This window comes from Rhinopithecus bieti, unplaced genomic scaffold, assembly GCF_001698545.2.
Source record: "Rhinopithecus bieti isolate Rb0 unplaced genomic scaffold, ASM169854v2 scaffold_3527, whole genome shotgun sequence".
NCBI classification, from domain to species: domain Eukaryota; kingdom Metazoa; phylum Chordata; class Mammalia; order Primates; family Cercopithecidae; genus Rhinopithecus; species Rhinopithecus bieti.
The window spans coordinates 2,964,015-2,986,920 of NW_016804488.1; the positions used below are offsets into that span (position 1 = coordinate 2,964,015).

The following is a 22,906-nucleotide window of genomic DNA, read 5'->3' on the forward strand; positions in this document are numbered from 1 at the left end:
TTTTTGAGATGAAGTCTTGCTCTGTTGCCCGGGCTGGAGCACAGTAGCACAATCTCGGCTCACTGTAACCTCTGCCTCCCAGGTTTAAGTGATTCTCCTGCCTCAGCCTCCCGAGTAGCTGGGATTACAGGTGTGTGCCACCACTCCTGACTAATTTTCGTATTTGTAGTAGAGATGAGGTTTCACCATGTTGGTCAGGCTGTTCTCGAACTCTTGACCTCAAGTGATCTGGCCTCCTTGGTCTCCCAAAGTGCTGGGATTACAGGCGTGAGCCACCACGCCTGGCCCAAATGTAAACTTTAAATGAACACAGTGAATTATATCTCAATAAAACTGTTAAAAAAAATAGAATATAAAAGTCCTAGAAGAAAACTGTCAGCAAAAATAAGAATGAAAACAACAGCTTGACAGCAGATGAGTCTAGTAAGTACGATGCCAACACCAAGGTTGGTTGACTGGACACATCCTGGACGTGGATGGACTGAGGCTTCTCCCACAAACACCCAGAGTGTGTCTTGCCCCCTTGGTCCTCTGTGCATCTCTCAGGTCTCATCACTTGTGCTCTTCCGACAGCTCAAGTCTCCTCTCCTGCTCTACTACCTGCAGGGTTTCCCATGGCTACAGCTCCTCCTTGCCTCAGAGCTCCAAGTCAGGTGAGGCAAAAGGACATGGGAGGTGGAGTGGCAGTGCCACACTCTGACTGGCAGCCCCTTGAAAATGACACTGACCCCAACCTGCTCCTTCTCCTGAGTGTCTTTAATTTGAAAAAGGAAGCCTCCTGGAAAGGCTTGAAATGATTGTGAATTAAAAGCTACCTCGGTCAGGCACAGTGGCTCACGCCACTTTGAGAGGCCGAGATGGGCGGATCACGAGGTCAGAGTTTGAGACTAGCCTGACCAACATAGTGAAACCCCGTCTCTATTAAAAATACAAAACTTAGCTGGGTGTGGTGGTGCACACCTGTAATCCCAGCTACTCAAGAGGCTGAGGCAGGAGAATCACTTGAACCTGGGAGGCGGAGGTTACAGTGAGCCAAGATTGTGCCACGGCACTCCAGCCTGGGCAACAGAGTATGAGACTCTGACTCAAAAAAAAAAAAAAAACTCATAAAACAAACAGACAGAGGATTAGGTCTCACCTGGCTCTGTGCACACAAGGGAGATTACCAAGGGGCATGTGTGCAGTGCATCTTAGAGCCTTTTTGAGAACTGTATCATAATTCTCAGCAGAGATGGCTTATGCCCTAACCTGTGTGGGCCAGCCTGCCCTCACCTGGTGAACATCGGGTGAGCAAAATAACAGCACACCACAGCACAGTGTCAAACAGACTCCTGTGTGGGCATCTTGTAAAGGTACGCAGCCAGCAGCTCTGGGATGGGGCCCAAGACTGACTTTTCTAAGGAGCTCCCAGGCAATGCTGATGATGCTGATGCTATTGATCCACAGAAGATGCTCAGATTAGTGAAGCTATGGACAGGCCACTGTTCTCCAGGGAGGGCCAGTGGCAGAGGTGTGGGATGGAGCCTTGGGGATGGAAAAATGGTAAGGATTCTGGGACCAATAAGCTGTGTAAGTGAGAAGTCTCAGGGCAGGCTTGAGGAAGCGGGAACAGCCCCCATGCGTGGACGCAAGGCTGTGCAGCATCGGGCAGGCTGGGCTGGTGGACTGAAGAACACAGGCTTTGCTCTCCCATCTCTGGAGAGCCAGGGCCAGTTTTTGAGCATGGAGGTAATGAATGACACTTTCCCCTCTGTCACATTCACAGAAAATGAAGAATGGAATAGATGTAGACAAACCTTCAGCCGAAAGCAGACAAGCCCCAGAGTGACTTCCGCACAGATTTCAAAGCGGGGATCCTGGAGCACCAGTGACTCAAACTCATGGGACAGCTGGACGTGCTTGAAAGAGGAAAGGGAAAATCTGTTTCTCTCATGGCCACTTAATTCAGAACTTAACTACCTAGAAAACCTTATTAGACTGCACATGTATAATTCATTTAGATGCTCTTGGCAATTTTCCTCAAGTGCTTGTACCGTTCACTGACCAGCTGTTCCCAGGCAGGCTAAGAAACTCATTCCCTGCATTAGCAAAGGTCTAGTGTCTTCAGAACACCAATTGTCATTTTCTTCTGTTCATGGGACTATTTTTATCCCACCCAAACTGTCTTTTATAATGTTAGAATAAACACCGCGAGGAGGTATTTGAGCATTCTGGAAGAGACAATGGCTAACGCCCATCGAGTTGCTCCTCTGTGTTTCCGGTGCCAGCGCTCACCACTGTGTCATCTTCAGGACAACCCACAACACAGAGGATATCGTGATTATCCCCATTTTGCAGATAAGAAAACAGGATGGGAGAGGGCGAGGGACATGCCCAAGGTGCACCTGGAGGCCTTGGCTGAGCTGGGGTTCTACGGCAGCCTGATGGAGCTACAGCTCTGTGGCTGCCACAGCTGTTGCTCCTCCTTGGCGTTTGCCACCTAGAGCTGGGCATCCTGTCCACTCTGTCACATTCAGAATCGGCCTTCCTTTCATTGAATACACTGACCTTATTTCACTTCCAGATAGTTATAGAACTCAGAAGCTATTCAGATAGTATGTGATCCTAGGAGAAGGAGCCCTCCATGGCGTAGGCCCGTGCCTTGCTCATTCTAAGCCCGCGCATACAGCAGGCCCCCCACGTTGCAAGTGCTGGCAGTGGGTGGCTGGGACCAAAACACCTGTCATACGAGCGGTTCCTCATCAAGCCACCAGAGGGCGCCAAAGACCTCGGCCCCATGGGCGATCCCGAAACCCGTTTCCCCCCCAGGGAGACAGGCTTTGAGCATCGCTGGACTCTGCTCCTAAGGCAGGATTGGGTCCCCTTTCAGAAAGAAGTGGGGTGTGTTTTAAACAGGAGCCAGCATGATCATAACTAGTTGTCCTTGAGCTTAAAGATGTCATCATTGGGGAGAGATAAATCCCTGATTTTTTGGCTTTCTGTCCCCCCAAAAACTGAATTCGTCTCAAATGGGGAGAGGGGCATTTCCTACCCATGAATACATATACATACTCCTTTCCCAGTTCTCGCCCCCAAACAGATCCTCATAGTGCTCGGCAGCTCCTGGAACTGTCCTCACCGAAGCTTTGGGAATAGACAGTTCATGGCACATCCTAGGCATTCTACAAAGCTTGCAAATGGATGTGTTTTTATACGCTGTGCCACAGAGGATGTGGCTGGGGACACCTGCCCCTGCACAGCTGGTTGTGAAGTGGCAACAGGACTTAAAATGGAGGACTGTCACCATCACTAAGGCTGAATATCACAGGTGTGCTTGTTCCCATGAAGCCTGGGGACCTCTGTCCATCAAGATGAGGCCACAGCTTAGGAAGGACACCAGGATCAGAGGGAGCCAGCAGAACAGCAGCAGGCCTTCTGCAGCTGGCTAAATGGGTGGCTCTAGGCAGGTCCGGGCTCGTATTCAAGACTCAGTTTCCTCTTTTTTTTTTTTTTTTTTTTTTTTTTTTTTGAGACAGAGTCTTGCTCTGTTGTCCAAGCTTTAGTGCAGTGGCGCGATCTGTGCTCACTGCAACCTCTGCCTCCCGGGTTCAAGCGATTCTCCTGCTTCAGCCTCCCAAATAGCTGGGATTACAGGTGCCTGCCACCATGCCCAGCTAATTTTTTGTAATTTTTTTAAATAGAGACAGGGTTTCACTATGTTGACCAGGCTAGTCTTGAACGCGTGACTTCATGATCCCCCGCCTTAGCCTCCCAAAGTGCTGGGATTACACACGTGAGCCACCATGTCCAGCCAATTGTTTTGTTTTGTTTGTTTGTTTTGTTTTTTTAAAGCAAGAGAGTGGGGCTTGTAGCTGATGAGTGCTTCTCAAATTTTAGTGCATAGAGAAGGTGTCTGGTTTGCTTGTTAAAACAGTTTGCTGGGCCCCACCGCAGGCCGGCACTGCTGGTCTGGAAGCATGTCTGAGAACCACTGGTCTAGGGAATATCTATCTTATTCTGGCAATCTAGGGGAGAAAAACACGTTCATTATGTTGTCATGATTGCCATTGCTCAATGAACTTCATTCTTGGCTAGATGTGGCTAAAGCACAACCTATGTGGTATTTCTACTGTGACCGTCTTCCTGGACCTGATAACCAGCAATCTGTATGAAAGTAACTTAACAGATCTTATAAATACCCTCATCTCAACAACCCAAACTACAGTTTGATTCTCTTGCCGTGTATTTGCTTATTACAACATTTGAAGGCCGGGCGCAGTGACTCACACCTGTCAATCCCAGCACTTTGAGAGGCTGAGGCGGGTGGATCACCAGAAGTCAGGAGTTCGAGATCAGCCTGACCAACATGGTGAAACTCAATCCCTACTTAAAATATAAAATTAGCTGGACATGATGGTGCATGCCTGTAATCCTAGCTACTCAGGAGACTGAGGCAGAAGATTCGCTTGACCCCAGGAGGCAGAGGTTGCAGTGAGCTGAGATCTCACCATTGAACTCCAGAGTGAAACTCTGTCTCAAAAAAAAAAAAATGAATTTATTTCTAAAGTCCCAAAAGATCTCTGCAATTTTACCCAGATAAATAATAAAAACAAGGTCACCTTGCGGATATAAGCCTGCAGTCCTTTGACTCCATACATCCTAAATACAAACCACATTTTCAAAGAGCGAAATCTTCGGCCCAGTGGTATCTGCCAGTGCTGAAATAAAACATGAAACGGACCATCAGTGAGGAAGATATTAAAAGCAGGCTTCCTTTTCGGCTCACTGGCTCACCTGTTTCTCTTGGAGGCAGCCGATTCCCAGGAGGCCACCCTGCTCCCACTGCCATGGCCCATCTTGGATAGCAGGGCCCTCCATGATGTGGGCAGAGGCTTTCTTTGAAAATCTCCAAGAGAGAGGAACACAGACAGGGACTGTTGACCTGGGAGCCAGCAATGTTCATTGTTTTCATTCAACAGATGTTTGGGGTGTGCACAGTAGGGCCAGACCCTGGGCTGGGCCCTGGGGTTCCATGGTGAGCAAACAGGGAAGACATGGCCCTGCCCCCAGCGAGCTCACCATCCAGTGGGGATAAGGGGGTGATTTTCATTGATGTCCTTGCCTAGGAAGGAGGGAGCCAGAACCCGCTCTTGTCTGCCACTTCTGCCCTGGATGTTCTGGCACTGTTTTCTAGAGCAATACTGGTTCCCTTTTGGTCCCACTGATCACCATGGAGTGACCCCAAGATCCCTCACCAGAAGACACAATGTGTGTCTCCATGCTGGGCTCCAGAAGCTTTCCCTGTCCTTCCTCTGGTTTTCCCAGACCCAGGCAGCTGACTGACCCCCACACTCTCTGAGAGATGGAGATGTGGTGAAGTGAGCAGGGAAGGACTGGGATGAGGAGGCTGCTGGGAAGTGACCATAGCAGCACTGCGTGGTCATCTTAACAGTCACATTCTATTTCAGCTATAAAGGAGATGCTGAGGAGAGCTGAGCCAGCTCCCTGCTGGGCCTGGGTGACACAGTGCAGCCAGGTGCAACTCTTGAGCTCAGCTGGGCCATCTGCCGGGTGGAACTGCTTAGCAGGAGTCCTGAGTCCCGCACTGCTCCCCAGAAGGAGGGCTCACAGGTGTTTTTTAAAGTGTGGGTGAAGGCCGGATGCGGTGGCTCATACCTGTAACCCCAGCACTTCGGGAGGCCAAGGCAGGTGGAACACCTGAGGTCAGGAGTTTGAGACCAGCCTGACCAACATGGTGAAACCCCCCTCTACTAAAAATACAAAAATTAGCCTGGTGTGGTGGCACATGCCTGTAATCCCATCTACTTGGGAAGCCGAGGCAGAACCCGGGAGGCGGAGGTTGCAGTGAGCCAAGATGGCGCCATTGTACACCAGCCTGGGCAATAGAGTGAGACCCCATCTCTAAATAAATAAATAAATAAATAAATAAATAAATAAATAAAATAAAGTGTGGGTGGAATGAATGGATGGCAGCTGCTTCGGAACACAAGAGAAGCAGCTCAAGGGCCCAGAGCCAGAGTTCTGCAGGAGCTTCTCAGGTCAAAAGGGAAACAGGGACCCAACCTCTGACTCAGGCGTTCAGCATGGTTCCCCCCAGTTGTATGCCAAGCCCTGCCCGGTGTGTTGACACATTATCTCCTTTGAGCTTCCTAGCAGCACTGTAAACAAGGGTTCGGATCCCTACTTTCTTAGAGCGAAAGCAGGTGTGGAGAGTGACTTGTTCAATGTCACCAAGCCAGCATGCAGCAGAGCCTGAGCTGAATCTGCACACACAGTTGTCTGCTAGTAAGCACTGCGTTTGCAAGCTGCTGGGCTGCTCGAGAACTAAGCTAACTTGTCTTTTGGGAAGTCTAAAAGAAGAATCCCTTATCCCACCACTAGCTGACTGACTGACTGACTAACAGTCAGTAAAGCGATGCTTCCCTGCCACGGTTCAGCATGGACGCTGCGTTCCAAAATCATTCCTGGACCAGTCGTCCTCCTACAAATTAAAATGCGATTTCAGTCTAACATTTGGAAGAATACCAAGGTAAACTTAATTTCTGTGGTCCTGGAGTGAAAATGCACACCATCTAATTGAATGCTCACTCAAATGTGGCTCCAAATGCTGTCATGTTCTCTCCAGAGACTTGAGTTCAATGCACTGGCCCCTCCCCCAATATGCTCCTGGGCGCCTGCAGTAGATGGCTGTGACTCCTGTGTACCCAGCCTCACCTCCTGCCAGACTAAGTTCCCAGAGGAAAGGGACTGTGTCTCATTTGCCATTTTAGTTCCAGCCCCAAGCCCAGCACCCGGCCTGGCTCGGCGCGGCCAGCCCACATTTTGTGGAATATTGTTGACGGACATACTGAAATAAATCAGGAATAAAACCCATTTTTCCCTCATTCATGGGTCATCTAAAAGGATTCTGCATGTAAAAACCAATTCATATTTGATGCTTCCCAAACATCAAATGAGCTATTTCCTGGTACTTTTTCCTCCACAACTGATCATTTTTAAACCCGTATTTTGTCCCACTTTTGACAAGCCATCAACCTCTTCCAGAAGATGCAGTTTCCTCATTCAAACAGCCTGGAGGGCTGTGTGGCTCTGTGGCTTGTGACCTGGGTCCATGGTCCTGTCTTTCAATAGGTTCAGCAAACTTTTTAACTTTTCTGAACCTCTGTCTCCTCCCCTATGAAATAGGCACAATGATGCCCACTTTGCCCAGGACCTCACAAACTGGAGGCAAATAGTGCTGTCTTACATCTTCAGTGTGCCGTTCACCATCAGAAAGAACACAGAGCTCTCTTGCCATACCTCGCGTCCTGAACAGCCTCCTCCTGGGACTAACACTCCATCCTCGTGCCCTCATCCACTGACAAGGGGCAGAACTACCAGGGCCTGCTCGTTCTTTTAACCCCACACTTCCTCACTGGCCTGGCAGGCAGCCCACTGTCCAGGGGTCTTCTCCCCAGCCTGAAGGCTGTGACAGCCTTAGGTTTGGGTTTCCAGCCTCTTTGAACAAAATGAGAATGTCTATGATATTCCTTACCATTCCCTGCTGAGCCCAGCAAAGCAAATGCTCTGGGGACATTTGCCTGGAATTCACATTCAAGGTGGGAATCATAGAGGAGCCTGAGAGGTGCATGTGAGCACAGAGAGGGAAAGAGGTCACTGCACTGTAGCTAAAATAGCAGCAAAGAGAAGATGCCAGGAAATGCGGCTAGGGACATCCCTGGGTTGTGGCAGACGGAGAGGGTTCAGTGAGAGGCAGTGACACTTGTGCCTGCACCCAAGGGACAGAAAGAGCAAAGCTGGGCTGAGAGGTGCCCTGGGGGCTCTGCACACCAGGAGCCCTGAGGCTGCTCCCACACTCACACTTGGCCAACTTGTGTTCCCCCAGTGGCTACCCAGGGCTGTCCCCACGGCTGTCCCCACATGGCCACTCCTGCTTCCTGGAGCTGATCTGCTGAGGCCTAACGCCTGTGCTTCGCATTTAGAAGCCCCTCGGCTCCAGAACAGCTTCCACCTTCTGCATTCCATCTTTCATAAGATTTGTGCGTTTGTCCCCTCATCAGCCATGAAATATTGGCTGTGAACACATGATGTGCCATCTCTGGCCCTCTCTAGGGACGCAGCAGCACAGAAGCCAATGACCTCAGAGGGCCTCCCAAGCCTGGTGGATGCCAGTGGGGCTGGGCTGCTGTGGTGCTTCCCACCTGCCTGGGTTCCTTTAGAAGCAACAGGCAGCCAAACAAGAGCTGTCCCCACATGGCTCCTGACTCATGTGCTGCCAGCTATAGTGCCAGGTACCTCAGCATCATTGCCTGCCACAAGCAGCAAGAAGAGAGCTGTCAGGCAGAGGACTAGCTAAGGACTTGGGGCATGTCCTCTTAAGCCACAAATGGGCAGCCTGGAGGATCTCAGGTGTATTTCAGAACACGCATCAGGGCCTGCGTGGTCTACACCTCTGTCTCCCTCAGTGGCCTGGGAGTCCTGGAGGCGGCTTTGGGCCTCACTCACCTCTGAGTAGCTGCAAGAGCAGCTCATAGCTCCTGGTTGGAAAGGGAGTGCCAGTCAAGGGGCTGCCTTGAGATGGGGTGATAAGGATCCAGGTTTCATAGCAGGACCAATAGGGTGGGGAGTACAGGGGCTGCCCAAAGGATGCTTTGAAAGTAAGGCTGGAGCACAGGTTGCTGATGCTTGACCTTTTCTTAACTGAGGCCAATGCCTTTCATTAAGCTGATAGAGATAATTAGTAGAGATAACTAGTGGAAGTCACAGAAGGACAAATGCTTCCCAAAGAATACATGGCCCATCAAGGCGAGGTGAATGGTGGGCTCAAGTCTTCTAGATTAGCAGTGGGGAAAGGGGCTGTGGCTTGAGGCGCTGAGGAGAGTGAGGCTCAGCACTAAAGACAGAAGGGGACAGAAAGACAGGGATCAGATTCTTTCCTCACCCCATTGAGGGTCAGGGACTGGTGGTGGAGGGAATAGGATGAAGAGCCTAGGGTTGGGGAGAAGGAGTGAGCCCTGAGGACCGGAAGGGCCCTGGCTGGAGCAGAAGAACAGGCTGGGGATGCCTCAGGCAAGCCCTGCCATCTTTGTGGTCCTGCAGGCGGGTGCCAGTACAGATCTGTGATTCTTGGGGAACAGTAGAAACTGTCTGAGGAGATCATGTTCCCTGAGCTGCTAGATGCGGGCACAGCTGGGCTGGTTCTTGTTTTGGGCAACGTAACATAAGCCTGCATTGCTGGGGATGGTGTCCTAGGCCTTTGAAAGACAGTGCCAAATTTATTTAAAAGGACTTTGGTTCCTAGAGGACTTGTTAGTCAATACAGAGTTTTTAGCAAAGCCTGTGTTATTTTATGTGAACCAGAGATGGTGTCGTGTCTTTTTTTTTCTAATGATATCTAAGCTGAGAAGGAGCAACATTAAAAAATAATAAAATAAAAATCATGAAATATTCATGCCTGTTACCCCATTTTCAGTCTCATGCCGCAGGAAGCAGCTCATCCTCAGCAGAAAGCTGGATGTGCCAGGTGCTCACTGCACAGTCATTGAAGAAAGCAATGGACTTTCCCAGGGAAGTAGTTAAATAACAGGGAAATAATTACACCACATAACATGGGATTCTGTGTAGACTTTCTGTACTGTGGAGGAGTGGAGAAGGTATTGCGATTTTAGTTTCAGTGACATGAGAACCAGCTGCAGTGTGGTCTGTGCAGCATGTGGCCCTCCTGCCACATGAAGTCTGAGAAAGACCATGAACCATAGGAGGAGACAGAAACACAGGCCACGGCGGTATGAGGATACAGGTCAGGGTGAGCAAGTCCTCAAGTTATTTTTAATATTATTGTCATATTTTCCCTTCAATAATAACTTTCTAAAGGATAAGTCAGATTGTTAATGGGGATTTATATGAAAGTTTTAAATGGCATCATTCATGGATCTTCCCACTGTGCCCTTATGTGCACACACCCTGGCCTTTCTCCCTGGGTGTGGAACTGGGTGGTCCCAGGCAAACTTTGCCAAAACCGTCCTGGGACCAGCCTTGATGGCTTGGGAAGGTTTACTGCTGCCCCGTCCCTCCTGGCTCACAGCTGTCACAGGAAGAAGGCAAGCTACACATGCCTTTGAGGGGCAGCCCCTGCTGGGTCATTATCACACCGGCTGCTGACAATGTTTGCTCCAATAGCACTTAGACACACACCTCTGTCGGGAAATGGCAGCCTCTGCTTTGATGGTGCCCACCACGCCTGACCAGAAAGAAGTGGACACAGGTCATCATCTTTTTTTTTTTTTTTCGAGACAGAGTTTCACTCTGTCATCCAGGCTGGAGTGCAGACGCGTGATCTCGGCTCACTGCAACTTCTGCCTCCCAGGTTCCAACGATTCTCCTGCCTCAGCCTCCGGGGTAGCTGGGATTACAGATGCCTGCCACCAGACCTGGCTAATTTTTTTATTTTTAGCACAGATGGGGTTTCACTATGTTGCAAGGCTGGTCTCGAACTCCTGACCTCAGATGATCCGCCCACCTCAGCCTCCCAAAGTGCTGGGATTACAGGCGTGAGCCACTGTGCCCAGCCACAGGTCATCTTTTGATAGCAGAAGACAGCCAGCTCAGTGGCCACACCTCTGCCTCCCCTGAGTTTCACCCTCCCCCTTGGGTTCTATTCTTTCAATAAGCCTCGCAGCCACTGCCTTTGGTTCCAAATTCCTTTCCAGACTAACGCTAGAACAACCTGGCATTTTCAAAGTATGCCTCATTCAACACTTTGGCAAATAAAAATGAGAGAGGACCAATGCATTTGAGACTAGGCTGCTGAGATGACTGGCCCCACCTGGGAGCTTTTTATGTTCTCTGACTCCTCACTCTCCCATTGCCGCCACCAGTGCAGCCCCAAGCGCACAGCAGCAGTCCAGGGCAGAGGGACCTTTTCCTTCCAGAGGAATGGGGGGGCAGAGGCTCCTTCCCCCTTCCCAGGAGCAAAGTCCAGGGTCCAGGTTTCCCCCTCTTAACCTGAGACCTCTGACTGGGGGGCTCAGCAGAGCTGCCCGCCGCCTGACAGGACCCCCCCTAATGTGTCAGTTGGGACCCCGTTGGAAGGTGCCCATCAGTGCGTGCTTGTCATGAGAATGGGGAGGAGACCCGTGACAGCTCCGGAGGAGCTCCCCAGCACTCCACTGGCTTTTAAGATTACAGTGGAATCTCCCACTTACCCGGTAGTCAGTGATAAGCCCTGGAGAAAAAAAGAAAGAAAAAGAAAAAAGAAACCATTAGACAGGTTTGTTGATCACACGCTAATCCTTTTCATCCTCCAGGTAAATTTCTTGTGTCTTCTAAGTCAGAAATAAAACTACCCAAAGGCTGGGTCTGGGTGTTCTTTGTGGCACTTCCCAGGGTAACATATTCAAGGGGAGTCTCCCGAGAACAGGATGCCCAAAACACAAACTGGAAATGTTACACTCTCAATAGACCCGCATTAGTTTTGCTTTCTGCAGTTACATAGCATGAACATCTGAGGTTTCATCTAGTTCCCAGTAGAGAGTTAGCGTTCAGATCACGTAAATCATTCATCATGCATTCATTCATGCATGAGAAGGTGAATTTGTGATATACAAAGTGATTAGAATATTTTTAAAGGAAGAGAATGAAACTCTTGGTGGGCTTATTCATCTCTGTATCCGCGGATCTTAGCAGATCTTAGTTCAGTATCTGGGACAGAGCAGATACTCAGTGAATACCTGTTGAGTCAGTGTTACTATCCTGGACTCAGTGGCTCCACATTGGTTATGAAAAATGGCTGATTTGCTTTTGAGCCTCCTCTCATGCCTAAAGCAGCAAATCCCAGGAGAAAGAACCCTGGATGCAGGCTCATAGACAGGAGTTTCTATTAATACAAGTGATGCTGTGCAAGGCATCAGGTGAGGATTATGACAACATGCTGCGGTCCTGCTGCACAGATCGGTGGAGAAAGGAGTCTCGTGCTCTGGGAGTAGATCCACGAATGTGGGCTGGACCAGGCACATCAGTGTCCCCTACTTTCCCAGTCAACAGGGGCTGTGGCAGGACCATATAGCAGTCTACATTGCATTTACAAGAACATCTGAAGTCACCACTTGATGTCATTCCCTGACTGCCACCTGGCTGCCAGGAGAAAATAGTTATATTCTCCATTAGCATAAAAAACGGCAGTGCTGGGAGGAGATGCAGGACCTCCACCCCCTGTTTCATGAGTGACCCTGAGATGGAAGCCCAAAGTCACACAGCCTATCTCAACCCATAACCAGTACTCTCCTTTATGCCACACGGCCTCTCATTACTAAGGGAGCTTGTTAAACAAACATAACATTAGTAGCAGCATCTGACAATGACTCACAGAGACCACTGCAAATGAAACAAAGCACCCAACAGACTGCATGCAGGAAGCACTCAGGAAGAAATTGTCGAGGCCGGTGCAGTGGCTCACACCTGTGATCCCAGCACTTTGGGAGGCCAAGGCAGGCAAATCGCTTGAGCTCAGGTGTTCAAGACTAGCCTTGGCAACATGGTGAAACCCCATCTCTACCAAAAAAAAAAAAAATACAAAAAATTATCTGGGACTTGTGGTGTATGTCTGTGGTCCCAGCTGCTCAGGAGGCTGAGGTGGGAGGGTCACTTGAGCCTGGGAGGTGGAGGCTACAGTGATCCAAGGTTGCACCACTGCACTCCAGCTTCGGTGACAGAGCCAAACCCTGTCTCAAAAAAAAAAAAAAAAATTGTCAAAGAACCAGATGATTGTCATGAATGAAAATGAGGGAATGCCCGACCTTTTTAGTTTCTATTACTGCACCATCTGATACGGTAGCTACTAGCCACATGTGGCTGTTGACATTTAAATTTAAGTTAATTAAAACTAAAGGAAATTAAACTTTAGTTCTTCAACAGACGAGTCACATTTCAAGCACTCATTAGCCACATGCGGACTGGTGGCTGCCATATTGGGTGATGCAGAATTATAGAAGATTTCCGTCATTGCAGAAGCTTCTACAGGATGGAAAAACTGGAGGATTTCAGTAGAAGAATTCAGATACGAGGTCTAATTAGTGCAAGTTCCTGTCTGCTTCTCCGTGAATCTGCTTCCTTATGAAGTGAAGAACTGGCCCAATTTAGAAGCTTCCTTGCACAATTCTTTATTGTTAACATAAAGAAATGACAAACCTCTTAGCCAGCAATTTCCTCTAACAATGGTTTTACCTGAACTGTGGACTACTTAATAGGTCTTAGGTGCCTCATAAGACGTAAAACTTCATGAGATACGTGTGGGAAGGGCAGCTTGTATATTGGTGATTGGTAAGTGGTGCAGAGTTAAAACAAAGCAAACAATGCATTGAACAAGACTAGTAAGAAATACAGCAATATATTAGCAATGTTTGCATTTGAGTGGTGGGATTACAGGAATTTTCTGGCCCAGCATTGACTCTATTTTCCAAATGTATATCTTTAATAAGGAATACATCTTCAAAGCCTACATGACTGATGTAACCACTTTACCCCCTCACCAGCGTTGTGACAGAATTTTCAGTTATCAAAAAAATTCTACTTATTTTGGTTCTAGTTCAATGCCTACCATTAATCAGCCAGATACACTGGCTCAAGTCAAATGAGATGACATAGGTGAAGTGCAAAAGCCAAGAATTGTGCATTCCCTGCTGTGGCCCTGGAGCAGCCTGTGTCCCCTGATGCCACTTGATAACTGCCCGCTCATCCCCTCCCTGCTAGACGTTGCAGGTGAGTGCTGAGCCTCCTCGGCTGTCACCAGCGCCAGGCACAGAGAGCAGACCTACTGACCAAATGACTTAGGTGCACCTTGGTGTGCTGATCTGAGCCTTGGCTTCATCTTATTTTCTCTTCACTCACCAACTCTACTCAACCTCCTTCATTTACTTTGCCTCCTCATGGTACTGGTGGAAGGTGATGCAAAGCCTTTTGGTAAAGACATTATGGCCGTCATTATGTTAAAGATGTTTCCTTGTCTGCAGGAGGTATGGATGCCCATATTAAAATCCCATGGCTATGCCCACCTGCCCCTGCTCCTGCAATGAGCCCAGCAGGTTCTCAGTGCTTCTAGAGCAGGAGCCTCCCCCAGGGAGCCTCCCCAGGCCTCTTAACCCACCCACAGGGAAAGCGCTGCAAGGGCAAATCCAGGAATGCACAGCACCCCAGCTCCTCTGTGGGAGCCTCCTTGGATATGGATGGTCTTCCCCTAATTCCCAGGGACCTCCAGGGCAGCTCTGAGGGGAACAAGACCAGAAACAGTCCACAGAAAGCAAGCTCACAGCTTACCTGAATCCTGATGGCTATGCTTCAGGTAAGTGGGGTCCAGTCTAAAGGCTCCCGTTAAGTCTGATCTCTTTTTCACCCTGGTTTTAGAGAACAAATGATAGGGCTGATAACCAAGCACCCTAGACTGGACCACCTCTCTCCTCCCCCCGCCTGCCTCAGCTCAGGCATCTGCTTTCGGCCCTGCCCTAAACACCACTCTGCCTTCATGGCCCTGTCTCTGCTCCAAGTACCTGGGAGTCTTAGAATAAAAAACAAAGATTTGGTCTTTGTTGCCGGTTCCTGGCACACAGCTCCTAAAACCCTTCAGATCTCCCAGTGATAAGAGTGTGTTTTGCACGTTAATAAGATAGCTGGGAGCTGGGGTCTCCTCGATGGCTTCCAATCTCCAGGGAGGGTAGGGGCTGGTGATGAGTTGGCCAGTGATTTAAGCAATCATCCCTGCTGAATGAAACTCCATTAAAAACTCCTAAGTGGCCGGGTTGGAGAGCTCCGGGTTGGTAAATGTTTCACGATGCTGGGATGGTGTCATACACAGAGAGGGGACGGAAGCCACATGACCTACCACCCCACTTGTACTTTGTCCCGTGCATTTCTTCGTTTGTACTCTTTATAACCTGTAAACCTAAGTAAAATGCTTTTTTGAATTCTGTGAGTTGTTCTAGTAAGTTACTGAACCTGGGGCAGGGGTTATGGGAACCCCCCTGACTTTGTAGCCATGGTGGACAGAACTGTGGGTAACCTGGAGACCCAACGCTGTGCCTGGCATCTGAAGTGGGGGCAGGCTGGTGGGACTGAGCTCTTAATTCTGTGGAGTCTGACGCTACCTCTAGGTAGTTACAGTCAGAATAGGAGTGAGTTTAGGATACCCAGCTGGTGTCTGCAGAGTTGGAGAATTAGTGTCAAGAGGGAAAACCACAGAGGTTAGCATTTGCTCCTCTCTCTTTCCAGGGACAGTACAGTGCCTGGCCTTGCTGTCATCAGTAAGTGTGTGTGGGGTGAAAATCCTGAGGGCTAATAAGTGAAAGGCCAGGATGCCCTGGGCTACAGACAGGGGTCCCCTTTCACCTGTCTGCACACAGAGCACTCACACTGGTAGTCATTCTGCAGAACTCAGACCCAAACTCTCACTGGACAGGCCTTTGAAGGGCCTGTGCTTTATGGTAATTGCCATTGCTCCGCTTCATTGGCAGTGTGGTGACACCATCACAAAGCAATTTTGTGGCAAATAAAGTATCCTAAGGGCAAACTAGAGAAGAAATGTTAATCTGACAGTAGCTTGGGCTTGAAAACAAATAAAATGTGAGAGTCTCTGAAAGAGAACCCAGTGAGCATGAAATAGGATGCTGGGATGTGGCTTACCAAGGAAGTAAGAGAGAGGCTGGATTGATCTATAAAAGATCATTGAGCCTTTATTTTTTTTTAAGGTTAAAGACAGACAAAGTCAGTAGGAATAATAAGCTGTCTAGTGTATATTCTCTCTTTGACTTGTAGAAGAAAATTGATTGCACCTAATTTTGTGTGTGTATGGGAATTTTCTTGCATCATAGGCATTTTATGGGAAGTCACTGGTTTGGGGAGGGGAGGCCCTTTGGGTCTCTCTGCATTAGAGAAAGCTCTGTGCCTAGCCTTAAAGAGAGAAGACCAAGAGGGATGTGAATATCTATGGCTATCAGTAGAACTCTGCCCTTTGTCCACAAAGACCATTCTTCCCCTTCTCATTCTCAGCAGGGACCTTTCAGATGTTTTTTTAATTTAAAAATTGTTGCACTTATTAAAGCCATACAAGAGATGTAAAGAATAAATCACTACCCCTTGCTTATGAAGCAAAACTTAAATTATAAGTATTAATAAAAGTTAAATATCCCTGTCCCTCACCTGCTTCCTCTCCCTGTGCCACACAAGAGGCCTCAAGGCTGCAATTGGGTTCCTACTCTTATGTAGTTCTACAAAATTTTCTCTTCAAATCCCTAAGCAATCTATATTATTTTGCACACTGCCAAACATACTGTAACATAAACTTAAATTATCATAAATGTTGTAATTCCATGTATGTTTCTATAGTTTGCTTTCTTACCCAAAAATAGACCTATGAGTTTATCATAAATGTTATAATTCCATGTATGTTTCTATAATTTGCTTTCTTACCCAAAAATAGACCTATGAGTTTCACATTCATTCATGCACAGAGCTCTTGCTCACTCATTTGTATGACCTCATGGGATTTTAGTGCAGGCACATATCCCAATCCATTCATTCTATCATTTCCCATTTATTGATAGACAAACTACACTGCTGTGGACATGGGACCATCCCTGCGCATACTCCTGGAGCCCCTAGTGGCAGCGCCCATCGGCCATGCATTTGCCAATGGACTAGCACAAGATGAGCTATGTTAAGGCTGGAAGAAAGCATCTATCTATGACCCTACTCAATAGCTCCAAATCAGTCTCCACAACAGTTGTGCCGTCTGTGAGCTCCTCTTCCACATCCTGGTCAACCTTTAGTATAAAGAGACTATTGTAAACAACATATAGTGTTTCACTGGGATTTCAATTTACATTTCTGATTACTAAGGAGGGTGAGTAACTTCACATTTATTAAACATATCTGTTTCCTCCTTGATAAAGAATGTTTTATTCATTTTTCTGTTAGATTGCTTATTTTGTCATATTGGATTGCAACAATTCTGTAAATATTAGAAGCCCTAATTGGAATATGTGGGTCTGTTTCTGGCTCTCTCTTCTAATCTGCTCTACCCATCTGTGCCCGTGCTGGTGCTACATGAGTTCAGTCATGGTTGCTTTACACACACACATTGATATTTAAGGAGGCAACTTTCTCACTATATTTTTTTTTACAATTCTCTTGACCATTCTTGGCCCATATAAGTATTATGCCAGGATATTTATTAGAATTGTGCTGAGGTCTAATATCGAGTCTTCCTCTTCATGAACCTATCATTCTACTTAGTTAGGACTTCTTTAATGACTTCCAAAAAATTGTAGAATTTTCTCCATATAAATCTGAGCAGGTTTTGATATGTTTGTTCATAGTAAACTTGTATCTTTTCTTGCTATTATAAAGAGGATTCCTTTTGTAAAAATTACACATACTGTTTAATGTAGATGTAAAAAAAATGCAACCTTAAAAATGTTAATGTATGTAGACATCTTGTTGGGTTCTTTTATTAATAATACTTTGAGGATTCCCTTTTTATTGAGGTTACATCATCTGACAATGAGAGTTTTATGTCTTCCATTCTGATCCTTACACGTTTACTTCTTTATCTTTTTTGTTTTTTGTTTTTTGCTTTTTTTCACTATGGAGGTTAGGAAAGTCCAATGTTGGATAGAAGTGGAGATTATGGGAATCTTCATATTTTTCTGATTTTAAAGGGAGTGCTTCTAATATTTCACCGTTAAGTATCGGTTCACTATGTTTTTTGGTAGTTACCTTTTATCAGATTAAGAAAGTTATCTGCTGTTACGATTTTACTAAGACATTTTGTCCTGAAATGTTATTGACTTTTATCTAATGCTTTTTCTGCATCTAATGTGATAACTTCTTTTCTCCTTCACTGTTAACATGGTGACTGGCACTTTAAAAATCTTCTACTATTAAACCATCCTGGCATATCCAGATTACACACAGTTTGGTCATGGTATACTATATTTTTAAAAATCACATTACATTTTTTATTTGCTGATGTTTAACTTAGAATTTTTACATTTAAGTTTGTGAGATTGTTTTATAGTTTTTCTGTCTCAGCTTCTCATCTGGTTTTAGAATCAAATTTAGACCGGCTTCATGATATAAGAGGCAGTGTGGCCTCTTTGCTGTTCTCTGTGAATTATACTTACGATTGCACTGTAAGTTCCCTGCAGTTTAGGATACTCACTGTTTAAGAATTTGGGTATTTCTGTTGTAAGAAAATTTAACTATTGATATGTTGTATTAGCAATAATATTTTTCAGGTTTTCTATTTACTCTTGAGCCAGTGTTTTGTTGCAGTTATTGTATATATGTGTTTATGGGTGATTCTTGGCTTGATGTTACTCATAATGCTCCCTTACTATTTTTGGAAATCTCTGAAGTATCTATAATTGTGCCATTGTATTTTCTACTAAAGGTTATCTGTGTCTTCTCTTTATTTTTGACCTATCTTTCCAGAGATTGTTTATGTAATTAGGCAGGCCAACTACCAACATCTGGCTTTGTCGATCCTTTCTGCTGGGTCTTTTTTGTGTATTTTGTTACATTTCTTAATTCTTATTGTTTTCTTCCTTTTACTTTTTGGAGGTTTATTTTGTTGCTGCTTTCCAGCTTAATTTTGATACTTAGCTTACGATTTTCTGGCTTTCCTCTTTTCAATTGACGTCTGTTTTGTAGGTGCTGCTTTAGCTGTGTGTGGCAAGTTATACTGCATCTTTCTTTTCATTCAGTTCTCAGTATTTGCAGTTTCCCATTATACTTTATTCATTGGCCCATGTTTCTAATGGGCCCGTGGTAGTCGCCTCTTCCATATTTAGGTACTAAATTTGCATTTATTGGTAAGAGTTAATGGATATTATAAAGAGAAAGAATTTTATGGAAACAGATGTGTATGTGTACTTGAGGACATACATGGGTGTGTGCGCGTGCATGCGCACACACACACACACACACACACAGAGAAACATGCTTTTGTGGCACCAAAGTCACCTCACATGGTGACCTCACTTTCATGAGCCTCTTGGTGAGGAAAGTCTCTCTCAAACCAGACACAGTCCTAGGAGATCAGGAAAAGGACCCCTGTGTTGGGTTGAAAGACTGGCTTCTTAAATTTTCTTTTAAAAAAAATCTACAACACTACATAGTGCTCCCTGAATGAGCACTCACATGACCTCCTGGTCCCAATAACATCTATAAAAAATTCAAGATACTAAAGGGTTCCCAGACCTAAGTGCAAAGAATCCAAACAGATAAGTAGAAAACTATCCACTAAGACTTTTAAAACAAGTTCTAGAATCAAGTCTCAACAATTACTAGAATGATTAAAATTGTTTCAAAGAAATAAAATTTTTAAAAATCTCCCAATGTAACAGAAGTATACAAACACTATAAAATAATTTACGGCAAAATTTAACATTTTGGAAAAAAAACAGGCCATCTTTCAAATGTGGATAATATATGCCTTTTGTGTGTATGGAATTTGAGTCTTTCTTTGGAGATCTGACATTAAACAGGCAATAAGCTCTGGACAGAATGGCTCACACTTACAGATAAAAGATTCAAAATACCAAATGGAGAATAAAAAGCTTATGACCAGAATAATGAATTCATTATAAAACATATTTACTATGCTTATAATGATTGTCAGTTTCAGAAACTTCAATTATTTTGTCTATTTCAGTATTTAAAGAGTACAACCAAAGTGTTTATGTTAAATTATGGACTAACCATCGGTACAATTTAATTAAACAAAAGAGAAACACTTCTAATTTTAAAGAATACAAAGAAACCAGTGAAAGCAATAAAAAAAAATCCATTTATGTGTTGTTTACTGAATTAGTGAAATTTTAAAAGACACTTTAAAAATTCACCACTTAGGATTTTTTTGCTTAAATTCTTAGGAATCTAAAGGAATATTTATCCTTTTGTGAATTCTGGTTCTTACAAGTGTCCTTATTATCTGTATTCTATTGTGTTAAGGTAGATCACATGACTGTAATCTTCTCTTAGACTGTCAAAATATTTGTATTTATTTCATGATATCTGGACAGTGCAAAAAACCCTCTGAGTAGAGATTCTCAGCCCTCACTCTCCCCACTCCCCGTCTCCACGTTACAAGGCACCATTCGCAAACAGGCAGGGGAAGCCAACCTCGACCAAGCATGATCAGTGGATAATAATATTGTCCCCAAAAAAGCTTATGAACAGAATAATGAATTCATTATGAAGTGTACTTGCTGTGCTTGCAGTGGTTGCCAGTTTAATGTAATGGTGTCTAGAGGAAGGGATGCTGTGGTCCACCTACTTGTCTTTTGCTCTGAGGCTGTATATCCTGGGCTAAAATTCAGGACTGCTTCCAGTGTTTACAGTGAAAACCAAGTCAGTGACAGCTAGAACAAAAGTGACCCTGATTTTGGCTCATTTACACCAAAAAACAGCTCTCATTCTCCAGCTTCTATATCCATGAGAAATGATCCTAGTGTGTTCTATGTGCATCCTTTTGCTTGTATGTGTGTTTGTAAAACGTAGGTTGCTTTGCATGCATGCACTCTTGGTTTGCATACTGTGAGATACAGCACAGGCCACTGTGTCAGCAAGGCAATGTGAAGACTATCCACTGTGGAATGAAAAAAATAAAATTCTTTGGTGGTAAGAAAAATGAGGGAAAAATGGGGACGTGGGTGTTTGGGTATAGTGAGATCAAATGAAAATATAACTTTCATACGAATCAAATAAACACATCAGTAATCAGATGATCATTAAGATTGTGGAGTTTAAAATAAGCTGATCTGGTTTAAAACCTTAGATATAAGGCTTATGGCTCTAACTAGTGATTTCTTGTGAGTGCCGTTATGGACCAAATTACGTGCCCCTTCCTCTGCATTCGTATGTTGCAGTTTCAACTCTCAGGACCTCAGAATGTGACTGACTGAAGATAAGGCCTTTAAGAGGTGATTTAGTAAAATGAGGTCATACAGTGTGGACTTTGAAAGGCAAATAAAAACCTGGGACCCCAATTCACTCTGCCAAAAGGAAAAATTAAGCTCAAAGCTGAGTCATGCAAGGAGTTGCCTTTCTGTTTGTTCCTAAGTAGAGCGCTACAGCTAAAAGGTTAAATGTCTCCACAGGTAACTACTCTAAGTTCATGGTATCTTGTTGTAAAGTGCCATTTTACTGAGTGGGAGATGAATACATAATTGACTATTTCCCTACCTGCTCCTTTTCTCTTGCAACACGTGGATTACCATACCCTCCCTCTTTCCCTCCAGACTACTTTAATAGTCTAAAGTAGGAAAAGAACATTTTGAAAACAGGCAAATGAAAAATTTTAAATATATAAGATCTGCCTCTGTCTGGGTCTATTATGTCTATACGTTCGTATATGTCATGTGGAAATAATATTTCACTACCAATTAAATGAAAGAGTTCTAATTAATTGGCCTAAAGAAAAGTTAAGTTTTTGTCCGACTAATAGCAACTAGCTCAGAGGCTTTTCAGTTCATGTAGTTTTAGTAATCTTTGGTAAGTTTAATCTGGTAAATTTAGTCTCAAAACTCTCTCCAGTAATTTGAAAACTTAAAGTCATGTTATATTAAATTAAGTAATCGTTGATTTTTCACTGAGACTGAGAATTAGGGTTAGTAGTATATAGTAAGGTGTTTTTGGTAAAGTTTATAAAAAACGTGAGGACATGTTTTTTACTTAAGAAAATATATTTCTCTAGTTTAGAGGACCTTTCTACTGGCATTGAGATAAAAACCACTGTTTCTATCCAACCGTTTTTTGGTAAACTGATGAGTCTGTATTGATACATTGTGGCTAGAGTTCTGAAGTAAAAGCTATAGGATCTTTATTTGCATGACTGTTTGTGTGCTTAGGTGTGTTTATGTATATATACATGCGTTTTGTTATGTGTTGTGGCCGCAAGGTACCAAATTGGCTTAAAAATAAAGGAGAACTCATAAATTTAGTAAATAATCCAAATGCTTTTCAAGTTCACATGACTTGAATTAATTTTTAACAAATAAGCTGGCTTTAAAATTATTGGCAAAATAAAATTAGAAAGCCTTAAGAACTGTCAACACATATTATTGTTTAGATTTATTGGTCAAGTAGTTTTATATTTATCTTTGCTGAATAGTATAAGGTGTCAATATTTGGAATGAGGGTTATAAAGCCATAAATGCAGCCCAAAAGAGAATCATCTTTGTGTAATTTTTGGTAAGTAAGGCATTTAATATTGTTGGTTTAATAGCAAACAGTTAATCCTGAATTATTTGGCAAAAAGAAAAAACAAACACATTTATTTAACCTTAAGTATTTTACATTGGTAAACACCTGAAATTCACAGCCTATAAAATTGGTTAGGAAGGAAATAACTTTAAATGATGACCATCAGTTTTTATAAGTAATCTATTAAAAAATGAATTAGATAAATGTAATAGAACAAATGCTTGTTAAAAAAAAACTTGACATATAATTTAGAACCTAAAGTTACATTAAACAAAATAATAGATATTGCTTAAATGTCTGGGTCATTTCCAATTTAAAAAAAAAATTATAGGAAAATGTTTTTCTAAAAAACAATGTGTTCTTATTAAAAAGAAATAATTGTTGTCTAATTCAAAGATTATTTAAAGGTCATTCTAAAACAAGGTAAAAGGAACCAGTAAATAAAAGAGATGCAAAAAATGTTATAAATATGTAAGAAAGATTAAAAGGAAAATAATTCCACATGACAAAAATATTGTATGATAATTTTTTTGTCCTAAAATAAAATCACTGGTTATTTAAAAAAGAGGGTATTTAGGATAAAACAGAAACTCCAAGTATTCAATAAATGGTTTGTGTAAGTCATAATAAGGTTTATAAAAAGAGAATTTAT

At 44.3% G+C, this 22,906-nt stretch overlaps 1 protein-coding gene across 3 annotated transcripts in view; it reads right to left on the minus strand.

Moving 5' to 3' along the window:
* DDC (dopa decarboxylase) overlaps positions 1-22,906 on the minus strand; it is a 106,927-nt gene that overhangs the window by 5,035 nt on the left and 78,986 nt on the right. For all 3 annotated transcript variants that reach the window (XM_017868592.1, XM_017868593.1, XM_017868594.1), the window contains exons 10-13: positions 14,311-14,387; positions 11,205-11,224; positions 4,599-4,697; positions 1,797-1,898 (exon numbers count right to left, since the gene is read on the minus strand). In XM_017868592.1, the coding sequence (XP_017724081.1) occupies positions 1,797-1,898; positions 4,599-4,697; positions 11,205-11,224; positions 14,311-14,387 (298 nt within the window). The remainder of the gene's footprint in view (positions 1-1,796; positions 1,899-4,598; positions 4,698-11,204; positions 11,225-14,310; positions 14,388-22,906) is intronic.